Here is a 12,408-nt window from a genome sequence, read left to right on the forward strand (position 1 = left end):
AGGGAAGATGCTTGGTTAAATCCCCCATGGGAGTTTTATCTTGTCTTGAGTGTTGACTCTGTCCATCATGGTACCACAGTGTCTTCCCCACTCCTCCAGGTGCGGGGAAGAAGGCGTGACAGTCCTCCTGTCCTCCTTCCTCTCAGTTCTTGAGGAGTTGCCATCCTCCATTCCATCCACCCAGGGAGAGCATGTTTTATTTGCCTGTTTAACTCAAGGACATTTCCCCATGCTGGAACTGCCTAGTGCTTGAAACAAACCAATTTTATTTACAGCCCAGCAGGTTCACCTACTTTGGTTCAGTTTTTTAAGTCCAGTTCTTGCTCATAGAAGAATGCTTCCCATATTTATACTTCTAGCTTGGTGGAGATCATCAGTTCACCTATAGTGAAACATCTGCTTTCCCATGAGCGAGGAAAAGCAATGGCACATTGTACTGGGATGACCCTGCCTCACTCCAGCCAGTTACTTAGGTGTTTGAAAGTAAAACATAGGTGGGAGAGTTAGCTATGGAAATGGTCATGCAAGGAGAGTTATCCTGAGTTACCTGAGTCAAAGTGTCTTACCAGTTCCCTCAGGGACCTGATTTCACTTCCTTTCCTGTTTTGGTTCCAGAAAAGAATGGAAGGCCTTGAGAAGTGCACATATGGAACTATAGCTGAAGGTAAGAAAATAACGAGGTCCTAAAGTAATTAAGAATGGGAGTCACTGTTCCTTATCCCACCTGTTTTGGGTCAAAACAGGGTCAGACATCCAGTTAAGATCAAGAAGAATAAGGCCACTGCTGTTTGTTCCCCATGTCTCCAAATCTCTTGCGTCCATGTGCATACACATGTGCTCACATGTGTGCACCCCACCTGTGCACACACTCAACAGAGGCACACACACATACTTGCAAACACACACATGCATACACACATGCTCACATGCATGTGAACACACAATTACGTGCACAGGCACATCCCCCACACACATACTCACACCCCGTCTCCCACCCCACACACTCCATAGTGACAACATCCTCCACACAATGTGGGGAAATTTGACTCCAAAATACATCCAGAGTTCGAAAGGCCTGGAACTGAACAGTGACATGGTTTCTCTTTCTCCCCTCATCTCCTCTCAACTGTACAAAAAGAAAGAAAGAAAGAACCCCTAAAGTTACTATTTCTTACAAAACACCCCAGAACACCAAGGGAGAGACAGAGTAAAAGGAGTAAAACAGGTTTTAATGGGTTTGTTTTCTGTGATCCTGAGAATTGAGCCCTGAGCTCACACCTGCTGGATGGACACTCCACTATGAGCCACACCCTCAGCTTCCACAAATGACAGATTCTTAGGAATCTATAGTGCACTTAGTATTCATTTGGAATCATAAGCCAGTACCATATCCTCAGTCTTTCTATGCTGGAGATTTGAGCTCTTGGCTTCCTGGGGTCCCTCCAGCACACCTGGCAAACAGATGGCCTTTCTTTTTTTTTTGAAATTTTATATCATTTTTTATTTTAATTTTAAATAGCTTGTTTTACATGTCAATCCCAGTTCCCTCTCCCTCCCCTCCTCCCGCACTACCCTTCCCCCCCACCCTCCCACCCTATTGCCAAATCCTTCCACATAGGGGATATCTAGAGTCTGTCATTTTACTCTGGGTAGGGTCCAGGCACTTCCCTAAGAGTTCAGGCTGAGAGAGCATCCCTCTTTGTGCTATAGGCACACGATGACTGTTTGTATTTCAGGGATAGACACTGATCCACAGCTCAGGGCCCCAAAGGTTGCCCAGGCCTTCTCGCTGACACTCACATTTGGGGGGTCCAGATCAGTCCCATGCTGGCCTCGCCACTGTCGGTCTGGGGTCCAAGAGCTCTCCCCTGTTCAGATCAGCTGTCTCTGCTGGTTTTGCCAGCCCATTCTTTGCCAATTTGCTCATCACTCCTTTCTCTCTGTCACTGGGTTCCTTGGGTTCAGTTCAGTGATTAATTGTGTGTTTGCCTCTGCTTCCATTACTCACAGGATGAAGGCTCCCGGATGGTTATAGACATCAAGTTCATTATCAGGAATGGGCATTCGAGGTGGTCTCTCCATTATTGCTTAGCTTGCCAGTTGGTGTTATCCCTTTAGATCACTCGAGGTCACTCTGGTGCCTGATCTGTCTTCTATCCTATGATTCCCTCTTCCCCCTATTTTACCCCCATCCACTCAACTTCCTGTTTCCCCATGACCAAGTCTCTTCCTCTTCACCCCCTCTCTTCTTCCCAGCTCTCACTCCCCCGACCCCTCGCCATGTTCCCCATCCATTCCAAGGATCTTGTCTCAATCCTCTTCTCTTGGTTACTATGCATATATACATATCTTTTAGGTTCTTTCCTGTTTCCCAGACTCTCTCTCAGTGGAAGTGCAGACTGGAACTATCCTGATCCATGTCTAAAATCCATATATTAGTGAGTACATACCATGTTTGTCTTTTGCCACTGGGTTACCTCACTCAGGATGGTTCCTTCCAGTGCTATCCATTTACCTGCGAATTTCAAGATTCCATTGTTTTTTTCTGCTGAGTAATACTCCATTGTGTAAATGTACCACATTTTCTCTATCCACTGTTCAGTTGAGGGGCATCTAGGTTGCTTCCAGGTTCTGACTATTACAAATAATGCTGCTATGAACATAGTGGAGCAGATGCCCTTGTTGTATGAATTTGCCTCATTTGGATATATGCCTAAGAGTGGAATTGCTGGGTCTAGTGGTAGATTAATTCCCATTTTCCTGAGGAATCTCCATACTGATTTCCAAAGAGGCTGTATGAGTCGACACTCCTACCAGCAGTGGAGGAGTGTTCCCCTCTCTCCACATCCTCTCCAGCATAAATTGTCTTCGGTGTTTTTGATTTTAGCCATTCTGACAGGAGTAAGATGGTATCTCAGAGTTGTTTTGATTTGCATTTCCCTGATGGCTAAGGATGTTGAGCACTTTCTTAAGTGTCTCTTGGCCATTTTAGCCTCCTCTATTGAGAATTCTCTATTTAGTTCTGTACCCCACCTTTTAATTGGATCCTTTGGTGTTTTGGAGACTTGTTTCTTGAGTTCTTTGTAAATTTTGGAGATTAGCCCTCTGTCAGATGTAGGGTTAGTGAATATCTTTTCCCATTCTGTGGCCTGCCTTTTTGTCTTTTTGACTGTGTCCTTTGCCTTATAGAAGCTTTTTATTTTCAGAAGGTCCCATTTGTTAATTGTTGATTTCAGTGCCTGTGCCACTGGTGTCATGTTTAGGAAGTGGTCTCCTGTACCAACTCGTTGAAGAGTATCTCCCACTTTCTCTTCTAAAAGTTTCAGTGTGGCTGGATTTATGTTGAGATCTTTGATCCATTTGGACTTAAATTTTGTTCAAGGTGATTAACATGGATCTATCTGCAGTCTTCTGTATATCAGTACCCAGTTATGCCAGCATCATTTGTTGAAGATGCTGTCTTTTTTCCATTGTACAGTTTTAGCTTCTTTGTCAAAAGTCAAGTGTTCATAGGTGTGTGGGTTAAAATTAGGGCTTTCGATTCGGTTCCATTGGTCTATCTGCCTATTTTTGTGCCAATACCAAGCTGTTTTCAGGACTATAGCTGTATAACAGAGCTTGAAGTCAGGTATCGTGATGCCTCCTGAAGTTCCTTTATTGTGTAGGGTTGTTTTGGCTATCCTGGGCCTTTTGTTTTTCCATATAAAGTTGATTAATGTTCTTTCCAGGTCCTTGAAGAATTGTGATGGAATTTTGATAGGGATTGCATTGAATCTGTAGACTGCTTTTGGCAAGTTTTATTATGTTGATCCTACCAATCCAAGAGCATGGGAGATCTTTCCATTTTCTGGTATCTTCTTTGATTTCTTTGTTTAAGGACACAAAGTTCTTGATATACAGGCCTTTCACTTCCTTGGTTTACATTATCCCCAGATATTTGATGCTGTTTTTGGCTATTGTAAAGGGTGATGTTTCTCTGACTTCTTTCTCAGTCACTTCATCATCTGTATATAATAGGGCCACTGATTTTTTTGAGTTTATCTTGTATCCTACCACATTGCTGAAGGTGTTTATCAGCTCTAGGAGTAACCTTGCGGAGTTTTTTTGGGTCACTTATGTAAACTATCATATCATCTGCAAATAGTGAAAGTTTGACTTCTTCTTTTCCTATTTGTATCCCCTTTATCTCCTTTTGTTGTCTTATTGCTGTAGCTAGAACTTCAAGTACAATATTGAAGAGATATGGAGAGAGTGGACAGCCTTGTCTTGTTCCTGATTTTAAAGGAATTGATTTGAGTTTCTCTCCATTTAGTTTGATGTTAGCTGTTGGTTTACCGTATATTGCTTTTATTATATTCAGGTATATTCCTGTTATCCCTGATCTCTCTAGGACCTTTATCATGAAGGGGTGCTGGATTTTGTCAAAGGCTTTTTCAGCATCTAGTGAGATGATCATGTGGTTTTTCTTTCGCAGTTTGTTAATATCATGGATTACATTGATAGATTTTCTAATGTTGAACCATCCCTGCATTCCTGGGATGAAGCCTACTTGATCATGGTGGATGATTTTTCTGATGTGTTCTTGAATCCAGTTTCCTAGTATTTTATTGAGTATTTTTGCATCCATGTTCATGAGGGAAATTGGTCTATAGTTCTCTTTCTTAGCTGTGTCTTTGTGTGGCTTGGTTATCAAGGTAATTGTAGCCTCGTAGAAAGAGTTTGGCAGTGAGCCTCCTGCTTCTATTGTGTGGAATACTTTGAGGAGTATTGGAATTAGCTCTTCTTTGAATTTCTGGTAGAATTCTGCACTGAAGCCATCTGGGCCTGGGTTTTTTTTTGTTTGGGAGACTTTTGATGACTGCTTCTATTTCATTAGGGGTTATAGGTCTGTTTAGATTGTTTATCTGTTCTTGATTTAGTTTTGGCAAGTGATATCTATCCAGGAAATTGTCCATTTCCTTTAAATTTTCACATTTTGTGGAGTACAGATTTTCAAAGTATGCCCTAATGATTCTCTGGATTTCCTCAGAGTCCGTTGTTATGTCCCATTTTTCATCCCTGATTTTGTTAATTAGCATGCTGTCTCTCTGTCTTTTAGTTAGTTTGGACAGAGGATTATCTATTTTGTTGATTTTCTCAGAGAACCACCTCTTTGTTTCATTGATTCTTCTCAGTGTTTTCCTGGTTTCTACTTGATTGATTTCAGCCCTCAATTTGATTATTTCCTGGCGTCTGCTCCTCCTGGGTGAGTTTGCTTCTTTTTGTTCTAGAACATTCAGCTGTGCTATTAATTCTCTAGTATGACTGTTCTCCAGTTTTTTCATGTGGGCACTTAATGCTATGAACTTCCCCCGTAGCACTGCTTTCAAAGTGTCCCATAGGTTTGGGTATGTTGTGTCTTCATTCTCATTGAAATTGAGGAAGTCTTTAATTTCTTTTTTTGATTTCTTCTTTGACCCAGGGATGGTGCAGTTGAGCATTGGCCTTTCTAGCATGTCTACTTCTAAGTGATCGTAACATCTTCTCTTCCACCCTTCTTCAGCAGCCCACTCCATGTCATTTCCCAGACTTAACTGTCACCATCCCTCATCTCATTTCCCAGTGCCCACTTTATTCCTAGGCTACCCAGCTGTCTCTGAGTGTGAGTGGCTGCAGCTCCTCCACCTGAAATAACCTCTGGGGGATATATGCTGAGCACATTCACACAGTGTGCATGGAACACTGTGGGTAAAAGCTGTGACTCTACTTTGTCATTCATGACTTCTCATCTCTGCTGTCTTCTAAACTCATACTTATTTCACAACCAATTTACCCGGGATCTGTCCTGAGCATTCTCCAGGGGCGAGCACAGGGAAATTTTCTTCAGAAATGACATAATTGTTGTGGTCCAGATGGAACAGAGCCTCTCTCTCCTGTGGCAATCCCACCCCGTGCCTGTGAGTTGTAGGATGGGCTCCCAACTGGGACTTAATAAAAGACAATAACCACATAAAATTATAGGCAAACAGTTGGGAACATTTGAGTGACACCCATTTCTCTGGGAACCAGGAGCTCTCTGCAAGGACCCACGATATCACAGTCTGAAGAATTGCTAAGTGAGGCACAAATGTTCTCTCACCCACAGGGAATGGTGAAGCCTACCAGTTGAGGATACTCATTGTGGGCAAATCTGGCTGTGGGAAAAGCGACACAGGGAACAGCATCCTCTGCCGACAAGCATTAGAGTCCAGACTTGGAGCCCAGTCAGTGACCAGGACCAGCCAGGCAGAGATGGGCACATGGAAGGGAAGGAGTTTCTTAGTGGTAGACATGCCACCCATCTTTGAATCAAAGGCCCAGAACCAAGAAAAGGACATTGGAGACTGCTACTTGCTGTGTGTGCCAGCACCCCATGTACTGTTACTGGTGACACAGCTGGGACGCTTCACAGCCCAGGACACCATAGCTGTGAGGAGGTTGAAGGAGATCTTTGGGGCCGGAGTCATGAGACAGATGATTGTCCTCTTCACCCACAAGGAAGACATGGCAAATGAGACCTTGCATGAGTTTGTGACCCACACTGACAACCACAACCTGAGCAGCCTGGTCCAGGAGTGTGCGAGGAGGTACTGGGCCTTTAATAACAGGGCTTCTGGGGAAGAGCAGCAGGGGCAGCTGGCAGAGCTCATGGTCCTGGTGAGAAGGCTGGAGCAGGAGTGTAATGGCTCTTTCCACAGCAATGACCTCTTTCTTCATGCCTCTGTGTTCCTTAGTAGTAACAGCAGTGAGCGCCAGGAAGCCTACAGGTGCTACCTGGCCAAGGTGAGGCAGGAGGTAGAGAGGCAGAAGCAGGAGCTGAAGGAGCTCGAGGGCAGCTGGGTGGCTAAGATGCTTTGCAGAGTCCACACCTGCATGGGCTCCAACATCACAGCAGCCACCCTTCTTATTGTGTGCCGTTTGATATTTATTGTCATTTTAATTAACTTGTGTATTGCCCAGGGGCACTGAGTCTTTTCAGGGGATTTCCACCATCAGCTCCCTCCCCCAGTGTTCACCATCTCTGTCCATGCTGGGCATCTCAGTTCCACTCTCATTGATTCCCTCGAGTCAAACTCGCCAGTTTTCTTCTAAGTAACATTATGTAAATTGCCAGGGGCTGTGAGAGTTACAGCAGGTGACAACTAGTGTTCAGATTTCAACCCACCAGAGGAATGGTTATCTGATGGAGGTTAATTGTTGGGGGATGTCCTTCTGTATGTATGCTTCTCTTATTGGTTGATAAACAAAACTCTGTTTGGCCAGTAGAAGCAGGAAGATAGGCAGGACTAGCAGATATGAGGGGAATTCAGAGAAAGGTAGGCAGAGAGAGACTGCAAGCAGACATAGGGAAGAACGGTTGCTCCAGGTGTTCTCTGGTAAGATAAGGCCATGTAGAAACACATAGATTAGTAGTTAGGGCTAATAATTAAGAGAGAGCTAGCCAAAAAGAAGCCCTAGCCACCAGCCAATAATTTTATGACTAATATTGCGTCTGTGTGTTTATTTGGGGCTGAAGCTGCAGCAGAACCTGGCAGGACAAGAGAAACTCTGGCAACGGTTAATCCTGTGCAGACAAGGCCTGCAGGACCATTGACTCTGGAAACTTGATCGCTTTTGCTAAGGCAGCTTGATGTCTCCCCAGTACCTCCTTTGTAGTGTGTGTGATGTACATACGTTAATTTCATGATTGCATCTCAATTTTATGGGTATATATATGTGGGTAGTTAGATGACTTTTCATTTAGATGTATAGTTTTGATATGTAGAATATATACTAGGGCATGCTTCATAACTAGATCTATTTGTCCCATGAGGACTATAGATGCTTAAAAACCTGCTTTGTTCCTTTTGACTCAGATTGACCACACATGATTATCTCACTTTTTCCTCAACACAGATTGAAACCAGACTAAGTAGAACATAAGCTAAAAACTTTACAGCTTGCTCAGGATCAGAGTCATAGATGTCCAACCAAGTTTACTAAGAAAAGCATTCCAATTCTTCACTTGCCAGTCTTGTTAACAAGAGACCTGTTTATGTCTCAAAGCTCATTTCACTGTAGCTTCCCCCTCTGGTCATGGTCTCACTTCTGTAACCTTGGACCTTTGTGTTGTCATGGCAATAGATCAACTCCCTATCCCTTTCCCCAGGAATGTGCTTTTGACCAATGAGAGGAAGCTTTTGTATTTTCTTTATTGCTTCAAGTTCCCTGGTAGAAATACAGTTTTGAGACTAGAGAGAGAAGAATCGAGGAGAAGAAGCTAGGAGAAGTTAGAAGTAAGACAGGAGAATTAAAACAGAAGCAAGAGAATAAAGAGGCTGTGAAAATCAAGTCTCCTGAACAAGTGGGAGCTCAAGGACCCCAATCTGACAGCTGGGGAACCAGCATAGGACCTAACCAAGCCCCCGAACATGGATGTCAGTTAGGAGGTCAGGGAAGTCTATGGGGCCTCTAACAGTGGAACCATGAATGGACTTTGAGAACCCATGGAGGGTTACTCTCTCAGCCTAGATACACGGGGAAGGGCCTAGGCCCTGCCCCAAATGATGTGACAGATTTTGATGATCCCCATGGAAGCCCTCACTCTCCCTGGGGAGTGGATGGGGGGGTGTAGCAGGGAGAGGGGTTTAGTGGGAACATGAGAGGATTGGAGGGAGAGGAAACTGGGATTGATATGTAAAATAAGATTGTTTCATATATATGAAAGTAAGGTCTCCATAATCTCTGCAACCCCCAAAAAGAAAAATGTCAGTGTGTATGAAGCAGGGTGTTTTGAAGGTAAAGAAGAGAATGACGTCAAGAGGTTTGGGCATGAGTGGGGAACTGAGTGAAGAGGTTATATGAACAGTGTGGGTCTCACCCCAGAGAACACAAGGTCAGCAGTAAAGAAACACAGGAAACAGAAAGTCTAAGATCAGTGATAAAAAGAGCCAGAAGAGTATCTTGGGCTTGTAAGACTGTATAGTGGACAGCATAGCCACTCAACAACACATGCAGGCAAAAGCCTCTATGATCAAGAGACTATGTGTTCATAAAATTTGATGAGCACTGAATTTTGAATTACATATAATTTTCATGTGTGAAGCTATACTAACATTATTCTCCTGAATTCTTCAGCCATTAAAAAAATAATAAAAGGTGGGCCAGGCAGTTGTGGCACATGCCTTTAATTCCAACACTCGGGAGGCAGAGGCAGGTGAATATTTGTGATTTCAGGCCAGCCTGGTCATGACAAACAAAACCAAACAAACAGCAACAACAAAAAAAGGTGAAAATGAGTTGAAGAACTGGCTCAGGGGTTAAGGTCACATAGTGCTCTTCTAGAAAACCAGAGTTTGAATCCCAGCGTCCACACCAGGCAGTTCAGAGCAGCCTGTGATTCCAACTCTGGGGGATCCAATGCCCTCTTCTGGCCTCCACAGGTACTGCACTCACATGTGCACACTTCCATACAAACACATATCTCACACACAAATCAAAATAAAATTAATCTGTTCTAAAAATGTGAATATCAGGTTGGGAAGATGGGTTTGGGGTGGTGGATATAGCGCCTGCCAATCACGTGTCCATATCAAACCCAAGTTCAGTGGTGCACATCTGTATTCCAGAAATGGAGGGAAAGGGAGGCAGTAGACACTAGGGCCTCTCTGGCCAGTCACTCTAGTGGAAAAGGCAGCTACAGGATCAGTGAGATAAATGCGTTGGAATAAAGCTATCCAAGAAAATAAAAGAACTCTACAATGAAAATTGCAAAACAGAGAAAGAAACTGAAGGAAACAGAAGATGAAAGGGTTGATCATACTCAAGAGTTGGAATAATTAATATTGTGAAAATGTTAATACTGCCAAAATGAATCTATAGATTTAATACAATCTTTGTCAAAATTTCAGTGTAATTCTTCAAAGAAATAGAAAAAAATCAGCTTCCTCCTGACTGGACTCTATTTTGGCCATAAATACAATGGGTATGAAATCAATCGTGTCTTGAAGGTTGTTTGTTCTATTTAAGTTCCAAGCTATCTGCTCTGGCAGCCAATTCCTCCTTTTCCTGAAGGTTCTGAATTTTTTACTCTAATTTTTCCATCATGTGCTCAATTTCCCTGTTTTCCACCCTGGCATTAACATATTTCTTCCATGCTATTATATGGAATATGAAGCTGACCGTTAGCATTAGACACAAATACATTTGAATCCATGACATTGGCAAAAAGATCTCTAACATTCTGCATAGTTAAATTATCTGCCATGGTATAAATAAGTATTCTTTTTTTCTCAGACAGGATTTCTCTGAGGCTTTGGAGGCTGTCCTGGAAGTAGTTTTTGTAGACCAGGCTGGTCTCAAACTCACAGAGATCTGCCTGCCTCTGCTTTCCGAGTGTTGAGATTAAAGGTTTGTGTCACCACCACCTGGCATAAATAGGTATGCTTACCACCAATTTTTAAGTACTGTGTTATAAAATTCACCTGTAAAAATTTGGATTGATGAGAGGAATTTTACCTGTAGTTACTGGGCTTGTCCAGAAGGTGGTGGAGGTGTACCGCCAAACAGATAAGCCGTGAAACCTCAGTATATTTCCAAGTAACAGCTGAAAGATCCTAAGCAGCTTGTACAGAAAATTAGCAAACAGATTTGGGGAGGGAAAAGTCTGTGCAGACTGGGAGACCCTTGGCTAGAAAACAGCTGCAAAAATTTTCAGGCCCAACAGGGAATGCAAGTCACACGGCCCGGCTTCCTGGTGAAGTGTGCATGGTTCTGTGCCAGCAGAGGAAGCAGGGCAAGCCAAGTGAGCACAGGGGAAGTGGCTGCGACTGCGTTGTTTTTGTGCTCAGGGTTGGCAGGCAGGTGGGGTGCACAGAGCCGAGGGAAACCACAGTTTTGCATGATGGTATTGAGGCATGCAGCTCAGAGACGGGAACTAGAATCGCTCCAAATCGGGAACTGGCAGAAAAAAACGAAACTGCTGCGCTGCAGCTACAGATGAATTAGGCAGCTCTTCAGGGTGCTCAATTCTGGATGTTCCAAATCTCTGCGGGGATTGAGGGAGCTGTGCAGCTAAGCAGGACGACAGGGTGGAGGGCACAAAGATGCAAGCATAAATGAGGTTGCCCCTTTTAGGGACACTGAGGGGGGGCTTGCCTCACCAAACTTGAGTTTTGGGGGCTGGGTGAATCCCTCCTCACACCTTATGTGGATGGTCAACAACTCACACCAAGAATGCCTGGAAAAGGCAGTAGGATATTTATTCTGATAGAAAGAAGTAACTTACATGGGAAGCTGGGAAGCTCCCCGAAATGTGGCCAGCATCCAAGGAGAGAGATTGTAAGATTCACTTACAAGGGAAGCACTCTATCATCTCCGAGCTGCAGCCAGGATCCAAGAGAGAGATTTACTTTCCCCTTCCCTTTCATTTCACCTGTCCCATGTACCCCTGTCCCTGCCCCAAATGCCCCAAAGGGGCGTGTACAGTATCTTGGGTATGTGAGCTTTCCCCTAAAATCCAGGGAGTGTTTGCAAAAAATTCATCTACCTCGTATTTGTCAGCACCAAATCATGTGCTGTCATCTAGTAGCAGGAGAGGCTGAGCATGGGGCCTAGATATTTTTCTGAGGTTAAACTATAAGAATCACAGTGTTTCCGAAGAAGACAGACACTGGTAAGAAACTGGGTGTATCTACAAGCCTCTTTTTTCGACAGTCATTTTCTGCATGCATGTGAAGGGTTTCTCAGGAACACCATAAAGCTCACATTTCTCATACTCGTGTAATGGATAAACTTAGAAGGATCCAGTTGAGTCAAGTTGCCATTGAGCCCACTCTGAACCTTGTGATTTCAGCAACATCTTTGTATCTAAGCATCAAATTCCCTAATGCACATGTTCTGGAGCCTGTGATTACAGCTACAAACACCAGACATATTCAGATATTATAGTGCACTGAATTTAATAAAAGGGACATGAACAAAACTACACTTACAAATAGAGATGCAGTTCGTTCACCGTGCAGAAAGAGAAGACGAAATTGGCCTGAGAGTGGAAAAGAGACTTTGTGGTTTTCCTTCAAGTCTTTAACCCACCATGATGGAGCACTGCAGAGTATGCGCCTATGCTTCAGCCCAATTCTCCTCTCCAACGGGGAATGCAACTTCTTTCCACTCAGATTCTCCCAGCCCAGGTGAGTCTTCAACAGGGTGTATGATTGGTAGTCGACTGTTCTGAAGCAAGAAGGAGCTCATGTGTTTAACTGACTGTATTTAGTGCCCTTATTTATTTTTCCTCTTCTTATTTGGTTGGATCCTCTTCCTTGACTTCAGAAATTTACTCAAAAAAAACCCCCACATATTTGAGAGCCCATTTTGGATTTGACTTGATCATTTTTTGCTGAGAGAGATTCC

The 12,408-nt window shown here is 43.6% G+C and overlaps 1 protein-coding gene across 1 annotated transcript; it reads left to right on the forward strand.

The window, feature by feature from the left end:
• The first annotated feature begins 621 nt into the window (after window positions 1-621).
• On the forward strand, window positions 622-7,280 carry LOC121134755 (GTPase IMAP family member 5-like). The gene is made up of 3 exons (XM_040733329.1): window positions 622-680; window positions 2,719-2,737; window positions 6,145-7,280. Exons 1-3 carry the CDS (start codon window positions 622-624, stop codon window positions 6,985-6,987), a joined length of 921 nt encoding a protein of 306 aa, XP_040589263.1. The 3' UTR covers window positions 6,988-7,280.
• The last annotated feature ends 5,128 nt before the right edge of the window (window positions 7,281-12,408 follow it).

The sequence above is a fragment of the Mesocricetus auratus genome, unplaced genomic scaffold (assembly GCF_017639785.1).
Source record: "Mesocricetus auratus isolate SY011 unplaced genomic scaffold, BCM_Maur_2.0 Super-Scaffold_100030, whole genome shotgun sequence".
Lineage (NCBI taxonomy): Eukaryota > Metazoa > Chordata > Mammalia > Rodentia > Cricetidae > Mesocricetus > Mesocricetus auratus.

Excerpts from the sequence above, each read along its gene's own strand:
- LOC121134755 (XM_040733329.1), top strand. The coding sequence starts at position 622 with ATGGAAGGCCTTGAGAAGTGCACATATGGAACTATAGCTGAAGGTAAG.